At 36.4% G+C, this 20,053-nt stretch overlaps 1 protein-coding gene across 2 annotated transcripts in view; it reads left to right on the top strand.

Moving 5' to 3' along the window:
- Positions 1-20,053, top strand: part of myo1ea (myosin IEa) — a 139,968-nt gene that overhangs the window by 105,392 nt on the left and 14,523 nt on the right. For both annotated transcript variants that reach the window (XM_039773727.1, XM_039773729.1), the window contains exons 19-24: positions 520-664; positions 9,201-9,315; positions 14,160-14,329; positions 14,503-14,648; positions 18,278-18,424; positions 19,329-19,486. In XM_039773727.1, coding sequence (XP_039629661.1) covers positions 520-664; positions 9,201-9,315; positions 14,160-14,329; positions 14,503-14,648; positions 18,278-18,424; positions 19,329-19,486 — 881 coding nt within the window. The remainder of the gene's footprint in view (positions 1-519; positions 665-9,200; positions 9,316-14,159; positions 14,330-14,502; positions 14,649-18,277; positions 18,425-19,328; positions 19,487-20,053) is intronic.

A 20,053-nucleotide genomic window follows, 5' to 3' on the forward strand; every position in this document is an offset into this window, starting at 1 on the left:
TTTTTTTTTACCTGCTTGTCTAGAGTTAGGGTCACAAAGCAGGAATATTCTCTGCCAGTCCATATGTTACAATAGTTTGAAAACCTTGTTTTTTTAAGAAATAAGTGAAGGATGAAGGATTCAACATAAGACATTTGGTATTTGTTCTAAAGTTATCAATTTGCCAAACTTTCCTTTTTGCACTAACAAGCATTGAATTTTTTATTATTTTATGTGGTGACATTTGTACAAATGCTTATTGATTTACTTATTTAATGGATTGTGAAAGTTTTGTACAATTGCTGCTGTTCCTTTCATCACAGTCTAATATGCTACACACACTCACTCTTAAGTACTTTATATTATAACAAGGAAATGAGTAGCAAAGAGCCTAATGTTTCCTCCTGCTATAAAAATCCTGCTTTCTCGTCCCTTAATATTGCCCACGCCCTGTGCTGCTTTTGGTATTCTTGGTGCCGGATGTTCCACTAATAAAACAGACAAAACTATGATTGCAGAAATTTTCTACCTCTCATTTAGGTATGCCATTTTAACAAAGGAATCCTGGCCATCTTGGCATGGGGATGAGAAGCAGGGTGTTCTGCACCTTCTACGATCGGTTAACATTGACCCAGACCAGTTCCAACTGGGCCGAACTAAAGTGTTCATTAAAGCCCCAGAGTCGGTAAGCAAAATGCATTTTAACTTTTGTTTCTTCTTCCGAGTTTTTCACATTGTGAATGTTTAATCACTGACTGCTGTCTCAAAGGATAAAGAATGCCACTCTATGAATACAGTCGTAAGTGATGGCTTTGCGAGCATCCACATGAGCTGTGTATCACTTTTATTGTTTTTTTTTTGATACACATCGTATCACAATTAATTTAATTGTATATTTAATGGTACTATATATCCATTCAAACATTTATTCAATTTCCCATAACTCATTGTGAGTTGTGTATACACGGTATTCAGGTAGTAGTTATTCTTTTCTTTAACTGAAGTGCAATTAAAGAAAGAGTTTAATCTCTAATTAAAAAAAGAATAAAAGAATATGTTTTACAAGATTTACCTTAAAGCGTTTTATATTACAGTGGGGGCAAGTAAAGGAAATAAATAATGAAATAAGCTTGTAAAAAATGAAATGTCTGAAAAGGAATGTAGGAAAATGTTTACTTCACAGTTGTTGTGCAAATAAAAAGGGAAAAGCTCTCCCCTTCCCATAAATCTGTGTAAGCTGACTTGTTTTTGGGCTGGATACTAAGATTCAAAGCACTGATTTAGGCAAATTGCTGTTCCCGGTTTTCCTAAAAATCAAACAACTAATCGTGTCTATAGTACAGCAAAATGCATTACTTGATTATGTAGTGCCATCGCTTCTAATTACACGGATCTTCTACAAAACACGTAGCAATCCTTTATTACAAGAATGTATGTGCAAGACTGATTGATTGTTGGATTATTTTTCCTTTTTTTTCTGACTTTTTTTGTGTTTGTAGCAAAAATCAAGTTATGAGCCTGATGAGAGCCAGTAAGTTAATCAATAAACAAACTACAGTGTCTGTATCACCGAGGAGGTTAAGTTTCTAGCCTGCGAGTAAAAAGATGACTGCTGCTTAGAATAACAAAACAAACTTAAACACAATGTTCATGGTTTGCTGGTCACATGTGCATGGAAGTTGTAGTTCACTAAAGAAAAAAAACTTAAATGATTTATAGTTAACTGCATCCATTGAAATGCATACTTCATTGTGTATTTATGATTTTTTTTTGTTCTCTGCACATTTATTGAAATGATTGAAATTGGGTAATGTTGACGAGGTCTTTCTTATGTTTGCAACATATCGGTACTTACACTAGCAGATTCCCAGCACACATGCAGTATGAAACTGACTGGATTTATCATATATGTTTTAAACCACGTAATGACACACGCATTGTTTCTTTGCTTAAAGAACAACAACATTTATTTATATAGCACATTTTCATACAAAACATGTAGCTCAAAGTGCTTTACAAAATGAAGAATAGAAAAATAGAAGACACAATAAAAATAAAATAAGTCAACATTAATTAACATAGAATAAGTAAGGTCCGATGGCCAGGGTGGACAGAAAAAACAAAAAAAAACTCCAGAGGCTGGAGAAAAAAATAAAATCTGTAGGGGTTCCAGACCAAGAGACCGCCCAGTCCCCTCTGGGCAATCTACCTAACATAAGTCAAACAGTCCTCTTTGTATTTAGGGTTTTCATGGAAGGACCTGATGATGATGGTCACGTAGACTTCTGGCTTTCAGTCCATCAATGTTGGTGCATCATGATGCTTTGAGTAGGTGGTGGTGGCGCAGGCCGCCACCACAAAGAAACTGGACAAAGAAACAGAAGAGAGAGTAGGGGTCAGTACGGATTTTAGAGCCACTATGAATAGTTATTATGATGAATTGAACATACAGAGTATCAGTATTAAGTTAAAGTGAAGTTATAAAAAGGCCATGTTAAAGTCATGTGTTTTCAGCAGTGTTTTAAAGTGCTCACTGTATCAGCCTGGCGAATTCCTATTGGCAGGCTATTCCAGATTTTAGGTGCATAACAGCAGAAGGCCGCCTCACCACTTCTTTTAAGTTTTGTTCTTGGAATTCTAAGCAGACACTCATTTGAGGATCTAAGGTTATGATTTGGAATATAACGTGTCAGGCAGTCCGATATATAAAATGGAGTGAGATTATTTAAGGCTTTATAAACCATAAGCAGTATTTTAAAGTCAATCCTGAATGACACAGGCAACCAGTGTAGTGACATCAAAACTGGAGAAATGTGTTCAGATTTTCTTTTCCTAGTTAGGATTCTAGCAGCTGCATTCTGCACTCGTTGCAAGTGATTTATGTCTTTTTTGGGTAGTCCTGAGAGGAGTGCGTTACAGTAATCTAGTCGACTGAAAACAAAAGCGTGAATTAATTTCTCAGCATCTTTCAATGATATAAGAGGTCTAACTTTTGCTATGTTTCTTAAGTGAAAAATGCTGTCCTAGTGGTCTGATGAATATGTGATTTAAAATTCAGATTACAGTCAACAGTTACCCCTAAGTTTTTTACTTCCATCTTAACTTTTAATCCTAATGCATCAAGTTTATTTCTGATAACCTCATTGAATCCATTATTGCCAATTACTAAAATTTCAGTTTTCTCTTTATTTAGTTTGAGAAAATTACTATTCATCCATTCAGAAATACCAGTAAGACATTGTGTTAGTGAATCGAAAGAGTCGGAGTCATCAGGTGCTATTGATAAGTACAGCTGTGTGTCATCAGCATAGCTGTGGTAACTCACGTTGTAACCTGAGATAATCTGACCTAACGGAAGCATATAGATTGAGAAAAGCAGCGGACCCAGGATAGAGCCTTGTGGAACACCATATTGAATATCATGTGTCTTTGAGTTGTGATTACCACAACTAACAAAGAATTTTCTACCTACCAGGTAGGATTCAAACCAATTTAAGACACTGCCAGAGAGGCCCACCCATTGACTAAGGCGATTTCTAAGAATATTGTGATCAATGGTGTCAAATGCGGCACTCAGATCTAAGAGGATGAGAACAGATAAATGGCCACTGTCTGCATTTACCCGCAAGTCATTTACTACTTTAACGAGTGCAGTTTCTGTTCTGTGATTTGTTCTGAAGCCTGACTGAAATTTATCAAGAATAGCAGGTTTATTGAGGTGGTCATTTAACTGCAAAATGACTGCCTTCTCTAGAATTTTACTTAAGAAGGGCAGGTTAGAGATGGATCTAAAATTTTCAAAGGCAGAGGGGTCAAGATTATTTTTCTTGAATAGGGGTTTAACTACAGCAGTCTTAAGACAGTCTGGGAAGACCCCCGTATCTAATGAGGAATTAACTATATCAAGAATATCGTCAATTAGCATGCCTGATATTTCTTTGAAAAACCTTGTTGGTATTGGAACACCAGTGGTATCTGGAAGACTGACTAAATATTAGATGTGTTAAATGCAAGTATACATCATAAACTGTATTTTGGTGATGCCAGTTGTTCACATTATAATGATGCATGACATCTGCCATTACAAGCATGTAAGCGTTGTTTCCATAAGACTACATTTGTTTTAAAGCAATAGGGCTTTCAGGTTATAGCTTTGAACGGATCAAACAAAATAAACATGACGCATAAAGCATGAAAGAACACCAAAAGCTTTTTGAGTGTGAATGTGATCACTCCATGATAAATACTGGTAACAATGAAAGCTTAAAATTTTGTTTCCATCACCAGTCAAGCAGGCATTATGTTTCTGCATGTGGTTAGTGATGGTTAATCTCTTTTGATTGTTTGTGGTTTATGAATAGATTCATTTAGGTAACCAAAAGCCTGGATTATGTTAGCTGAAATATTATATCAAACCAAGTACAGTATAGATATCAAATCAAGTATCCGTTGTTCTCAAGTGTGCTTCACAAGCGTGGATCAAGTGGCCCTTTAAGATTAAAGTCACTGTATCAGAGCAAAGTGACTATTAAATTGCTCAGATATGTCTGTCAGATGTACGTAGGTATTTATTTATAATAACCAGGCCACTACCAGACATGAACACAATGAAATGAACTTGTCTCCATGAGAAACAGATCTAAAGCTACCACAGTGGAGAAGACCATCTGACTTTCTTGCCAGGAGCAAATAATATCTGTAAAGTTTAATTTTCTCGATAAGGAGAAGATTCACAAGTAACCAGCAGGATTAATGAACAAGGATAAGTGAGAACTTTATTAATAAGCAACAAGAATATAGTATGCACGCTTTCTTCACCACTTGTTACATACAGGTACCTGTGTTCACTTCCACCACCACTCTTAATCATAATTCTTTTAGCAATCTTACATTATTCTTTTACTTAAAATATTTGTGAAATTCATGTCATATACTACAGTAACAACTTTTACTTCAGTGCTGTTACTGCTCCTCTCCAGTTAACATACTTCTTCAAACAGAGTCCCTCTCCGGTCAAAACTTTATCATTTACTATACAGGCGTCTCGTTTAAATTCATCTTGATGTCGGCCCAGGGAGCCTGACCTCTGGGCATGACCATTACAGTCCTTTAGTTTCACACATCTACAGTGCATCCGGAAAGTATTCACAGCGCATCACTTTTTCCACATTTTGTTATGTTACAGCCTTATTCCAAACTGGATTACATTTTTTCCCTCATAATTCTGCACACAACACCCCATAATGACAATGTGAAAAAAGTTTACTTGATTTTTTTGCAAATTTATTAAAAATAAAAAAACTGAGAAATCACATGTACATAAGTATTCACAGCCTTTGCTCAATACTTTGTCGATGCACCTTTGGCAGCAATTCCAGCCTCAAGTCTTTTTGAATATGATGCCACAAGCTTGGCACACCTATCCTTGGCCAGTTTTGCCCATTCCTCCTTGCAGCACCTCTCAAGCTCCATCAGGTTGGATGGGAAGCGTCGGTGCACAGCCATTTTAAGATCTCTCCAGAGATGTTCAATCGGATTCAAGTCTGGGCTCTGGCTGGGCCACTCAGGACATTCACAGAGCTGTCCTGAAGCCACTCCTTTGATATCTTGGCTGTGTGCTTAGGGTCGTTGTCCTGCTGAAAGATGAACCGTCACTCCAGTCTGAGGTCAAGAGCGCTCTGGAGCAGGTTTTCATCCAGGATGTCTCTGTACATTGCTGCAGTCATCTTTCTCTTTATCCTGACTAGTCTCCCAATTCCTGCTGCTGAAAAACATCCCCACAGCGTGATGCTGCCACCACCATGCTTCACTGTAGGGATGGTATTGGCCTGGTGATGAGCGGTGCCTGGTTTCCTCCAAACGTGACGCCTGGCATTCACACCAAAGAGTTCAATCTTTGTCTCATCAGACCAGAGAATTTTGTTTCTCATGGTCTGAGAGTCCTTCAGGTGCCTTTTGGCAAACTCCAGGTGGGCTGCCATGTACCTTTTACTAAGGAGTGGCTTCCGTCTGGCCACTCTACCATACAAGCCTGATTGGTGGATTGCTGCAGAGATGGTTGTCCTTCTAGAAGGTTCTCCTCTCTCCACAGAGGACCTCTGGAGCTCTGACACAGTGACCATCAGGTTCTTGGTCACCTCCCTGACTAAGGCCCTTCTCCCCCGATCGCTCAGTTTAGATGGCCGGCCAGCTCTAGGAAGAGTCCTGGTGGTTTTAAATTTCTTCCACTTACGGATGATGGAGGCCACTGTGCTCATTGGGACCTTCAAAGCAGCAGAACATTTTCTGTAACCTTCCCCAGATTTGTGCCTCAAGACAATCCTGTCTCGGAGGTCTACTGACAATTCCTTTGATTTCATGCTTGGTTTGTGCTCTGACATGAACTGTCAACTGTGGGACCTTCTATAGACAGGTGTGCGCCTTTCCAAATCAGGTCCAATCAACTGAATTGACCACAGGTGAACTCCAATGAAGCTGCTGAAACATCTTAAGGATGATCAGAGGAAACAGGATGCACCTGAGCTCAATTTTGAGCTTCATGGCAAAGGCTGTGAATACTTATGTACATGTGCTTTCTCAATTTTTTTATTTTTAATAAATTAGCAAAAATCTTAAGTAAACTTTTTTCATGTTGTCATTATGGGGTGTTGTATGTAGAATTCTGAGGAAAAAAATGAATTTAATCAATTTTGGAATAAGGCTGTAACATAACAAAATGTAGAAAAAGTGATGCGCTGTGAATACTTTCCGGATGCACCGTATGTAGGACTGATAACTGGTACTTTTAGTGCATTAGGAGCTGTGCCAGTCAGTAAGAATCTATTGATAATGTTAAGACTAGGTGCTACTAGAACAGCCATTTAACGTTTCATTAACTTTTTTGTTAGTAGGTCTAAGGAGCACGTAGAACATTTAATTGTAAAAATTCCATTTAGGACATTTTGTTTTCAAGTTAAAATTTACTGTAGTGGTATGAAGTGAAAGACAGGGTTTCATAATGTTTGGTGATGCTGAAATCTGGGATCTTACATGCATAAAACCGGTTAATAACTTCTATGGTTCTTTCAAACTTCAAAGTAGATTTTTTCCCTTTATATGTGGGATTTAAAGCAGAATCTCTTTTGCGGAGGTAATGCATACTGGCTGGTTGTACAAAGCTAACACTTTAAGTGATTGCTATTCTGAATTGATTTGTGATGGCTGTTTTTATTAAACATGGCTCCGTTTTCCATTCAAGCTCTTTTTTTGTATCAATTCGCAGTGTCCTCAGCTGTTTACTATAGTATATACAGTATCACTCCTGAATGAGCCCTTATGAAAAATGATGTGTTCTTGTGGAAAACTAAGCACCAAGTTTATCTTATAAGACCGGTCCCCATAATATTTTGCAGTTTTTATGGAACTTTTAAACTTGGGCCTGACATATCTCCTTGTAAGTTAATTTGTTTGTTAAATTGTGAGCATTTTAAATAGTGCAAACTATGGCTGTTACCTTAATCACCAAATATTGAATACACTCAAAGTTTGTTACATTTGAATATTTAAAACTGAACTTAAAATGTAAACGTTGTCTACTCGGCTTTGCATTACATCAGATTCAGGATTCAATTTTTGGTAATATTTACACATTGCTTCCATGACCTGCTTTTCTGTATTTTTGGCTGAGTTGGCTCTATAATCATCATTGAAACAAAAATGAAGCTTTTTCATTTGTGGGAAATAATTGAATTGGAGGAAGCTTAAACGCTCTAAAATTAGGTTTTAATTTTGCAGTATTGGCCAATTTCAAGAATCCTGACATACTCACACACACACACACATTTATATTATATTTTTTTTCTCCGGCCGTCTGGAGTTTTTTTTTTTGTTTGTTTTTTCTGTCCCCCCTGGCCATTGGACCTTACTCTTATTCTATGTTAATTAATGTTGACTTATTTTTTTTTTCTTACCGTGTCTCTTATTTTTCTATTCTTCATTATGTAAAGCACTTTGAGCTACTGTTTGTATGAAAATGTGCTATATAAATAAATGTTGTTGTTGTTATTAGAGTAAGCACCTGAAGGTGAAAGCCCTTTAACATTTCATAGAATAGTACTTAACCTTCACTTTAATGCTGGGCAAGGCAGCACACCATTAGAGCAGGAAGCTCTGTTCAAATAGTTCAAGCAGGAACATAAGAGAACGTCTTGTCTATTGCTGAATTATTGGCTCCTTGACTGTATCCAGCTGTCTTCGTGCCAGGAACTGGTGAAAAGGCAGGATGGTCTGACAAATTCCAGACAGCAGTCGGATGTTCAATCTTTGTGATCGACAGACAACCAAGAGCAGGATGTGTTGTCTCCTGCTTCTTAAACTCTTACTCAAATATTGGTAACAAATGCACTTATTCTAAATGGCCCAATTTTTTCTTTATATAGTAAAATTCTGCAAGTTGTGCCTGACCTTTTAAAGTTATTTGTTTGAATGTTTATACTTACAAATGACCAAATCGTACAGCTTTATAGATCTTGTATTGTGCTTTTTATCAAGTACTGTTTTTCTTAGTGCAAACCTAAAAATATTTCTATGTGTGTATTTATCAACTATAGCAAAATACCACACATGTCTGCATATCCGTTTAAATTAAAAATCTCTGTTTCTTGTTTTTTACTGATGAATACCAATGTATCCATGTGAGGGCTACACTTTTAGCCACCACTTTTGTGAAATACAAGACTTGACCAACATGTAGTTCTAATCTCGGCCATCATGCTGAGAGAAAAAGGAGAAAAGTTGTGTGTTACTTAGAGAATGTATGCAGTCTTTGTTTGTGGCCTGCTTCTGATAAAAGCATAATCTTGTTGCACTTTCAGCACTCAGTTTATTACTTTTGTTTTTGTAAGCTGTTTGACCTTTTCTTTCTGTAAAGTTCATACCTTTTTAATTTATTTTCAAAGGTCATTTTTTTACTATACAAAGTAAGAAGAAGATTATCTGTCTTGTTTTATATATTGTAGTGTAAGCACTTGGATTCCAGTTGGTGCAGTTACTGCGCCAATAATGCCATTTCTAAGTGAAGTGCAACAAGACCTGAACGACTAATATGCTTTACTGCAGTATACTGTACAGATGTTTGTGTCTTGCCTTGTATGCAGTGCTTTTTGCCACAGTCTACAGTATATGTGTTGTTTTCTTTTATTTAAATTTCAGTTGTCAAAGGGTTTTGTTTCTTTGGTTTACAGTTATTTTTGTTAGAAGAAACACGTGAAAGAAAATATGATGGTTTTGCTCGCACAATTCAGAAGGCATGGCGGAAATACACGGCAAGAAAACGTTATGTACAGATGAGAGAGGAAGGTACTGTTCATAAATTTTTGTTTGTCTTTGTTGACTTTATTTGTATTCCTAGAGTTAGGGTACGACTGCTACAGTTAAATGTGTCTTGTATATAAGACTGCTCCTTACAAACTAAGGATATAAAAAGTAGTAGGTTAATGGCATATCTGACTGATTTTTTTTTTTTATTGAATGCTAAGTAGAAAATCAGGATGTATTACAGGTGTTCTCACACCTTGTTTTTAGCACTTGGCACAGTAAGTTAATGAATGGTATTCCATCCATGCACCCTGAGTTATATTGAATAATCCAAAAGGTAGTAAAATAATATTGACCCCACCGTGTGACGAATCAGGTAATCCCAAAACTGATCGATTTAGTACAGCAATTTGTTCTGGTTCTGTTCATTGTTATTTCCTAAAAGTAAGTGATGAAGCACAAAAAATAATGAAATACTTCACAATATTAAAAAGTATAACTGAACAATAAGTATGACAACAATTTTAACTGGTGGTGCTTTATATCAAATATATGTTGGCATAGAGGAAATCCATGCATCGTTCTCCAAATTATATGCACTTCCATGCAAAGGTTTGGACACCCCTGGTATTACATATTTTGATGACATTTGACGTAAAAAATAGCAAACAAATGAAAACAAACCTTAAAGGGCCCTCGATGAGACAGAAAACATATGAGACCCTGTGAAGAAATAATATTAAAAGTAAAAGATTTATTACTACAGCTGGTTTTGCCATTTTCTAGAACATTATTATCCTATTGTTCCTCAACTTGCTATAAATCAGCACATGACTATATAATCATAAGATATGATTTATAAGCATATTAAAGTAAGAGTACAGTATACATTTATGAGGAGGAATGTTCACCAGAGTTAAATGCATCTCATGATCTCAGATCTTGTTTTGGTCTCATTAGGTAATGGCAGTGAATTATTAATGTTATCCTTCCTCACAAACATATACTGTAGTTTTATAAATTCTATGTGTTTTATATGACTTTACTTTGGTGTTGAAGGAACAAATCTTTTATCCTAGTTAAGGCTGCTAATGTTCAGAATATGGGGTCTTGTTTATTTCAGGTATTCATTTCTTTTTCACCAACTGCAGTGCTGTGTTTTTAAGTTTAAGTACCTAGAAAGCGTGTGCCAAATGAGTGTTATGTGCTGAATGCGTATTAGGTTACTTTTTGTCATTCTACATTATTTCCATTCATTATCAATAAATCCAGTTGAAGGTCACTAGGCTAGGAGGCCAGTCCTAGGTACACTAGATCCAAGGCAGAAGCCAGTCCTGGACAGGACGCTAGTCCATCACAAGACACCTTCATTCATACAAAGCCAGTTTACAACAATCAGTTAATCTGCATATTTTTGGGAATGTTGGGAGAAAGCTAGATTATCCAGTCATCATTATTTGTTACTTGTTCCTTTGATACTTGTTTCTTCTGCTTTAAGCACCTTTCACATGACTTGCCTTTATATCACACATTAATAAAGATATATTAGTCTATTTTTGTGTACCATTTTTGTCATTGGTGCCATCTGCCAACTCTACTTGAATGTAGCTATGGCCTGAAGAATTACATTTGGCACTTACTTTTGACGCCAGCTGGACAAGCTACTGAACATTTTTTGAAGAATTCCAGAAGCTAAATAGAAAGGAAAGATGGGCATAGTTTTAAGTGTCAAAAATATTGATTGCTTGGCTGTATGTTAGCCAGTCATACCACTGTAAGATGTGACCTATAATGACAGTCCTGGAATGTTTTGAAACACTGCCAGGATTTTGAGAGCTTTGTGTGTTTTTTAGACCCATTTGGCTCTGAAACCATTAAGCGTCAGTAAATTGAATGCAGACAGAATTTGTCTCATGTGGATAAAGGATGGGTGTGTAGTGTTGTTATAGGTGAAATTTATACAAATAAAATCACCTGGAAAAACTGTATGAAGGTGAAGGTAAAGGCAGAGCCAGGGGATGATGTGAATCAGTTTTAAATGCTAAGCTTTCCCTGGTAACATAGTTGGAGGAAACATTGTCAATAGTTTACTGACTTCTCCCTTTTTTTTTTTAAGCTAATGAGCTAGCTTTCTCCTCTTCTCATCTCCAAGGATTCCATGTTAATTTCCGATTTGTTAAATATATACAACTTGAAATGTGGTCTATTTAAGTTCACTGATTTATACATATTGCCTTGGAATTATGTAAACAGAATTATCTCTCTGGTAAAATAATAAAATAATAATAAAATACATTTTTGTTTGGTTTACTTGACCTTCCTTAACCACTGGGTAAGGATAAAGTGTTACTTTACCACAAAGCAAGCCATCTCCAAGTGATTTCTTTTAGCTTTAGAAACACCAATAGGGCTGAAGTCCAAACACATAGGACGCATTTTCATTGCCAGTATTAACAATAGATGTCACAGTGGTGGTCAAAATTATTGCCACCCAATCGATTTTAACTTGATATTTTAAGAAACTAGGCCTGCTCGCCCACCCCCGTGTTTGGATTACCGGATATACAATTTAAAGAAGTTGTTATTTTCATGGGAATTGTTACATGTGCATTATTTTCACATTTACTTTAAAAACTTTTGTAAAAACAATACTTGTCCTTTATTGCCCCAGGTGTGGTTAAATCTCTTTCTCGCAGGATGTATAACGCTGCTCACGTTGTGAAGAGGGGGCGGCTGAATGCACGCTGCTAAGGAGATGCCGTCGGATCATCTGCTGTCTTTCTGCTGCTGGCGAGCTGCCTGTTCTGCTTGTCGCATGTCTTTGTTTTAAGAGCTGGGAGCACATGATACGTGTCTGCCAAAAGCAATCCAACAACTGCTAGGTTAGATGTCTGTGGACTTGTTTTAAATGATGGCTCACTGCCTTGTCTCACATTATGTTGTGAAAACAATAATTGTTCTTTATTTCCAGCCCTGGGCGTTGTTAAAAGTCTTTCTCGCAGGACGTATAACGCTGCTCGCGTTGTGAAGGGAGGGCAGCTGCTTTCGCGCTGCCCTTCGATCATTTTAAAGCCTGTACAGACGCTGTCCTTTTTGCCACTTTGTGTCTCTGCTGCTCTCGTAGTGATCGCTTCTCCGTGATCATAAATATACACCTGACCGAATTGTGTTTTCTTTAAAATTAAACTTTTCGTTGCTTTAAAGTGTTATGGGACGCCAGATTCTTATAGCGTATGGTCCATTATTGTGTAAATCTACATTTTGTGCATTGAATGATGCAAAGGTGAAAACACTTTGTTTTCTGCTCTTTGCCTTTTATTTCTGACCTGGTCCTGATGATTAATTTCCTTTTGTTTGCGCTAATGCGATATATTAGTCGTCAACATTTAATTTATAACATATTGTCCTTTATATGCTTTATATGTACTAAGGCCCCTGTATCTGTGTCCCTTTACACTTCTGATTTTTTTTTTGCTGGCCGTGCTCTGATTATTGCTTGTAAGTAGGGCATGTCTTGCAAGAATCTCATGTTCTATTTCCCTGCAAGACGCTCTGTGGCCATTCTCTTTCCTCTCGCGGGTCTTTTATTTGTCTTCTGTGATCTTAACATGAAGATCACGTATCGTCTCCTAATCATACTCGTCCCCACAGGATTCTTTTTTTTATAATGGAGAGAAATGAAAAAAGGCACTTTTTATTATTATTTCTTACAAAAGAAAGACGTGTAAGACATAAGTTTGGTATTTTTGAAGTCCTAGTTATATTTTTCCATAGTCATGGTGTACATACATTAACTTGTCATGGGCAATTGTGTTCTACAGTGAAGTACTTTATACATGTTACAGAAAATACAGTTCCTGTGCTTGTAGTTTAAAATAAGCCCCAAAGGGCACAAATCCAAACACAAGACAACATTTTTTAAAGTGTATCGAATAGGTCAATTTTTCAAGCCAATAATGTTCTTGAGTATTTCCCAGCATCTTGAGATTGTGCACCTGTTGCATATAACCGTGCATTCATGTTGTTTTCAGAGAAACTTATTTTTTTTAAGATTCTTCAACTTTAAAAGAAGTCTGATAGTATTCTTCACATCATTGCCTGTCTCCCTCCATAGCAGTTGTTCGTGGTTTCCTACACCTTGCAAATGCTGCAGTTGCTCTGTGTAGGGTTTCCAGCAGTTGAAGGTCAAGTTTTATCCCAGTCAAAGCAATAAAAATGCTGGTAAATAATTAATAAGCAATAAAATACTTGTTAAGCTGTAAAATGTACTTCAAGTCCTAATTCTTATGTTAAACAAACATTGCATTTTTTAATTCTCAGTACCAATACAAGTTCCATCTTAATTATCCAGCGGAGGAAAAAGTCATGTTCTTCCACAGACATTTTGTTGTAGGTCAGGGAAAAATTAAACTTCACACAGGGAAAATGTAGCTTGTTATGACGCAACATGTCAAGTACTTATTCTGATCTGTGTTGATGTCAGAGAGAGAATGAACACCACCAATGTGTTTAAGGAAGCTCATTTTTAAAATGTATGTGAAGTGTTCTGGTGTTTTATTGAATCTTAGCAAATTAGGGTTATAGTTACAAAGCAGATTAATACTTTTTTTTTTTATTTGATTATTTCAGTTTTCCATCATTTTTACATCTCTGGAAGTTTTAAGATATTTTCCGTTTTGCCCGATATGCCTAAATAGATACCTTCAAAAATTACCAATTGTTAATCTTGCTTTCAAATACAAAGTTCTAAGACAATAAAAAATTCAGTGTTCACAGGGACCTGAAAGAACATCTTAGTATATATGGAATACAAACTATTAAAAGGGTTTATCCAAAGGAGAACATTTTTACCTTTATTTACAATCTCTTTTATTTTCACTTTGTAGCTTCGGATTTGCTTTTAAACAGAAAAGAAAGACGGAGACACAGCATCAATCGAAACTTTGTTGGAGACTACATTGGTATGGATGACCGTCCAGAGCTGCGGAAATTTGTGGGCAAAAGGGAGAAAATTGACTTTGCAGACACAGTCACCAAATATGATAGAAGGTTCAAGGTATGAGGCTGGGACTTGGGAGGGTCTGGTTTCTTTCTGCTGCATATGCTAATTAAAGTTTCTGCCTTATTTTTTTTTCAAAGAGCAATTACTTAAAATTGTATCATTCTTTACTTAATCTGTGCTATCATTCTGAATCTTTTTTTGTTTGTTTGTTTTTCTTTTTTCTTTAGGGAATAAAGAGAGATTTTATACTTACCCCAAAGTGTGTTTACTTAATTGGCCGAGAGAAAGTAAAACAAGGACCAGAAAAAGGTCAGGTGAGGGAGGTGATGAAACGAAGGATTGAGGTTGAAAGGATTACAGCAGTGTCAGCCAGGTAAATATTGTTATTTATCCAATGAGAAATTACAGAATACTGATATTTTTCTTTAATATTCCATCATATTAACGTGATGAGACGTTGTGCCTAACTAACTAGAAGCACCGAGGGGGACAGCAGTCCCACCAGGTTGTTGCAGTGATGATCTAAAGATGTTGTTAAGGCCCTCTCTTTTGTGGTTTATTTTTATATACTTGGCCTCCTTGGTGTCATTCTGGGTTTGGTGGGTAATTACGAGAGCACTATAGTAAGGCTACAAGGTAATAGTCATTGACAAAAGGTGAAACATAACTCTGCTTGCTGAAGACCCTGTGGTTTCAGCCACACTATACTAATTTTAATGTAGTTTTGAAATATTTGCAATAATATGCAGAAGAATGCATTTGGACCTAACCTTTTTGTCCCCTTTCTACATTCATCAGCATCTCAAACTAGTTTGTTCTGTTGCATATAACTGTACGTGTATACAAATAATATAACATACTCATATCCATGGAATCTAATAAAGGGTTTCAGGTGTGTGAAGAAACACTTTCTTATAATTGCAGAAAGTTTCCCACTAACTGCCATCCTTGTCTACCTCCTTATTTTTGTTAAAAGAACTTACTTTATTGTAACACTTAACCATTCTTACTCGTGTCATTATGTTAAACATTTATTGATTTTTATTAATCTTATGTAGGATCCTAGAAGATTATTTGAATCTTTGTTATGAAAAATTAAGTGTTAGATAAATGGTTCATATTTGCAGTAGCTACAAGGAAAACACTTTTCAAACCTGGGAAATGTTTATTAGTAGACTGATTTCTGTTCCTCAAGGCATTCATGCTATAGATTGGGTTAGTTGGTAAAGCAGAAAAGGAAGGCGCGAAGGTTGGAAAGGAAAAAAAACGATCGAGGCGCACAAAGAGGACGCAGGCTGGCGTGTCGAGAGGGTGTGTGGGTCATTTTTGATTTTTTTCTTGAGTTGAGTGTGAATGTAAAAGAATGAGAAGAGTAATGGTATAAATTGATTAAGTAAAAAAAAAGACGACCCGTGAGACTTTAGAAGGCTGTGTGGTCATTTTGAATTTGTTTAGTGAACCGATTTAAGGATTGATTGTGGGTTTTAGCAGCGTGATTTAATTAATGGGTACCTGGACAAAGTGGCAGTTGGCATCCTCTGCCAAAGTCAAGAAAGAAAAGAAGACTTCTTGAACAGACTGCGGATATTCAAGTCTTGACAACGGGATTAAACAGTTTAAAGTGCTACTAAGAATCGTGTATCTTTATTATCTTTATCTTGATACAGCTTGTTGACAACAATAAGACTGTAATTAAAGGATTTTCTTTTCTTGTCATCATTTCATCTGAGCTCCAACACACACCAACAATAGGTAGCTACCACACACTTTAAAGATTTTAGTCACTTTACTATTATAATATGATAACTGTCTTTTATTAATGATGTTATTTTACCTAGTTTTTGTTACATTTCATTTTTTATATTCATGAGAAGGTGAGTATTTTTTAATTCATAAAAATATTAAGGATCCCAGGGTTTTTATTTATTTTATTTTTTTTTTTTTTTTTTTTGCAGAAGCATAGTCCATTTATTAGTAGGCATCAGTGTCACCCTTCCCATGCAGCAGGAGAGAAGTTAACAAGTTCTTTTTGCATAGGGGCAACAGTGATAGGTCGCCAGTTATTTTCTTAAAATGAAAATATTTATCTTTTGTAATTTTTAACACCATGGCAATACCCTTCAGTTCTGTGTTAAGGCTATTGGGCCTTGCTTGTAAATATATGAAGACTAAAACTGCACACAGTGTTCCAAAGATGACTGCACAGGTGCATCGTGCAGTTTATTCAGAAACTCTCATGACTTACAATCCACATAACGTTTGCATGGCCTTTTTTAACTCGGCCCTTTTTAATTGGTTAGATTATTTTTCAAAAATGTTTTTTTTCTAAATGAATTTTTGTTACCTCTCTATTTCAGGAGAAGCCCAGTGGTTCGCACAGATCTACTGCAGCAGCTGGAGACAGAGTTATAATTATAGCTTTGTCACTGTCTGTTTTGTGTGGGCATTTTCTCTGCATGCTTAGCAACTCTTGGCTAATTGTGAGTGATGGGCACCCCTTCTAGAACTGGTTCCCATCTTGTGTCCAACATTACTGCAGTAGGCTCCAGCTTAAAATGACTCCAGATAGGGCTGTTCGATATAATGATATATATCGGATGACAATATGAAAACGTCTATCGCTGCACATTACGCTATCGTTTGTTTCGTGGTGTCGCAAAATAAACTGTTTACGGCAATATTTTTTTCATTGTTTTGATGGCCACCACGTGGATGCAGACACAGTAGCATGGCTGATGAAGACGAGGCAACACCAGGTAGCTCCACACAGAAGGACCTTGTTCCTAAACGAGGGGCTACCTCTGTAGTATGGAGATGGTTTGGATTTGAAAAGTCTGACACGGACCAGAAAACGGTACTGTGCAAATTATGCTGCAAACCGATCGCTACCACAGACTCCAACACGACAAACCTCTTCTACACCCCCGCAAAAAGCACGTGAGCGAGCATGCAGAGAGTTTACAACTGAGAGGCAGGCCACGTAGGATATTACAGTTGTAAAGGTACTATTTAAACGAGCATGTTAAAAGCTTGGAAGATTAATTGCTACCAAAACAATTTGCTTAAGGCATAATTTTCCCTGCAGCGTTTGCTGTCAGCGTTAATCTTGTTAAAATTACGTTTACGCCACAACTGCATTAACACGGCAAATCTCCGTTAACGAGTTACGCGGATCGCCCGTGCTTGGGGCTGGACGGCATCAACACGTTAGCGCCGTCCAGTCCCACGCACGGGGCGATCAGCTGTAACTCATTAACGGAGATTTGCCACACTACGATGTGCAAATTAACATTTTACTAGAATGTAGCCTAAAAAAATATTATATTTAATGTTATATATTTAATATATTTTTGTTGTAAGCCTTATTGCTGCTACAGTTTGAAGTACAATGTTTACATTTGGTTTTGACAGTTAATGTTAGACTTGTATTTATTTTGTTTAAAGGGTTTATTGGCCTTATATAGTTTAGTTGTTAGTGCTTTGATCCTTTTATATTTAATATATGTTGTGAGAGTTATTGCTGCTACAGTTCACATTTTGTTTATGTCAGGCATTTTATATAGCAGTATTTTATATTGGGCCTTTAGTAATTTTGTTTTTGAAAAGTGTTTTATATTTGATACATTAACATTTTATGTTTACATTCTTAGTCAAACATTTGCTCAAATGTTCTAAATAAAAGAACAGAAATAATTACAAGTTGAGTACTTCTCATTTTTGATTTTTTAAATTTAAATGAAAAAAAAAGGAGTGGTGATTATATAAACTATTCACTGAATACAAAGAAAATGTACTATATCGTGATATCGGGATATGAAATGAAATATCGGGATATAAGATTTTGGTCATATCGCACAGCCCTAACTCCAGATTCCGTTAAGTGTGATAATACTGAAGACGGATTATAATTTAATATACAGTATATAGGTCAATTAATTAATCAAATATATCTCCACTTCTCGGTCAAAGTTTTGTTTTTTTTTATTTTTATTTTTCTTGTAGCACCATGCAGGATGACTTCATTATCCTTCACGAGCAAGAATATGACAGCCTTTTAGAGTGCACATTCAAGACTGAGTTCATTAGCCTTCTGGCCAAACGATATGAAGAGAGAACACAACGAAAACTGCCTCTCAAGTTTAGCAACACGTTAGTAACTTTTATGTAGTTATTTATTTTTTCTGTACATACTGTAAGTGAAGGTGGGTTTTCATTCCATTTAGCGAGGTGACCAGATTGTTAGCCATATTGTTTTTAAACTCTGCTTTAGAAAATCAAAACTTTGAAACTTCCTTTATCTTGTGTGTTTCTGTAAAGTAAGCTTCATGTACTGGTAAATGTCACAAATGATTTCATTGAAGTTTTGCAAATTGAAGACTCTTCAGTTTTTTTCTTTTGTTTTAACTAACCCACAGGAATTCTATTGCTAGTCCACTCTGTTTGAAACTGCATCTCTTTTTTGTCACTTGTATCCCTTAGAAATTGTGAATCTCAAAAACATCAGAAGTCATATGTTTGAAGGTATAAAAACTGGTAATCTGCCTGCAGTAGTGTGCATATTGTAATTCTTACACTGATGTACAGGCATGTTGTATACAGCAGTTATGTGTGTATATGTACTAATTCAAAATCTAGATTTGCACACAATATATAATATGAGTGTATGAGGTTTTGGAGCGACTAGTTAAGACAGACACCGACATCCTTTTTGATTGCCATTGTTGGGCAAAACACCAGTTCACTCTCAGTAGTCAGCAGTTTTTATAATCCAATATACTGGTAGATTGCTACCATTATCCTGAGGCCTTACAAAAAGTACATAATAAACAAGGAAATTAGAACTTTGCTTCTATTACACAGTCGTCGTATGATGATTATTCTTGTTGAACTAGTGCTGGCCGGTTTTGTTTTGTGGTAACCTAGAGCCATTTTGATAGTAAATATCCAAATTATATGAGTAATTAATCTATATTGATCTTTATTTGTTCCATTCTAGGATGTCATCTTTGTTTGCTAATTTTGTAATGCTCATTTTGTCTTCTTTGTTTTGCAGTCTTGATTTGAAATTAAAGAAAGAGAACTGGGGACCATGGAGTGCTGGTGGTTCTCGCCAGGTCCAGTTTTTACAAGGACAAGGGGACATGGCGATACTGAAACCCTCTAGCAAAACATTGCAAGTCAGCATTGGCCCAGGGTTGCCCAAAAACTCTCGTAAGTGCTGAGCCAAGTGCATTTTGACTGCATATTTTACAAACCATAGAACTATTGGTGGTATCTAGAAAATGGTGCTTTAAAATGGTTATCTATATTGCAGGTCAAATCAGCAAAGCTGCATGCTACAGGCATGCACTGAAAACTGCCATTTATAGAACTATCATGTAGTGAAAGTGTTCCATTACGTACATGCATAAGCCAATTAGTGAACTTGTGGTTTAGCTTGTACGAGAAACCTGACCAAAGAAATATAACAACATGTAGTCTGCAGATCTTACTTGTACACACAGACTTCTGAGAAGATGTGGCTATGACTGATGGAATTTAGGTCTGCTTTGTCTGCTGTCTGTACAGGTCATGTCATAACAATGGAGTCCTTGTTTGCATTTCATACAGCTATGTGAAAAGCCTCAATAGCTACCCCATGTTCACTTCAATGTATTATAATTAAGCTCACTTCTCTTTATGAGCCCAGTACACTGCTATATACATATATATAATCTATTTATGTTGTGTTAATAATATATTGTGGCGAGTGGCTGGGGCTGCTGCCCAGCCAGGACG

This window comes from Polypterus senegalus, chromosome 12 (assembly GCF_016835505.1).
Source record: "Polypterus senegalus isolate Bchr_013 chromosome 12, ASM1683550v1, whole genome shotgun sequence".
In the NCBI taxonomy this organism is placed as follows: domain Eukaryota; kingdom Metazoa; phylum Chordata; class Cladistia; order Polypteriformes; family Polypteridae; genus Polypterus; species Polypterus senegalus.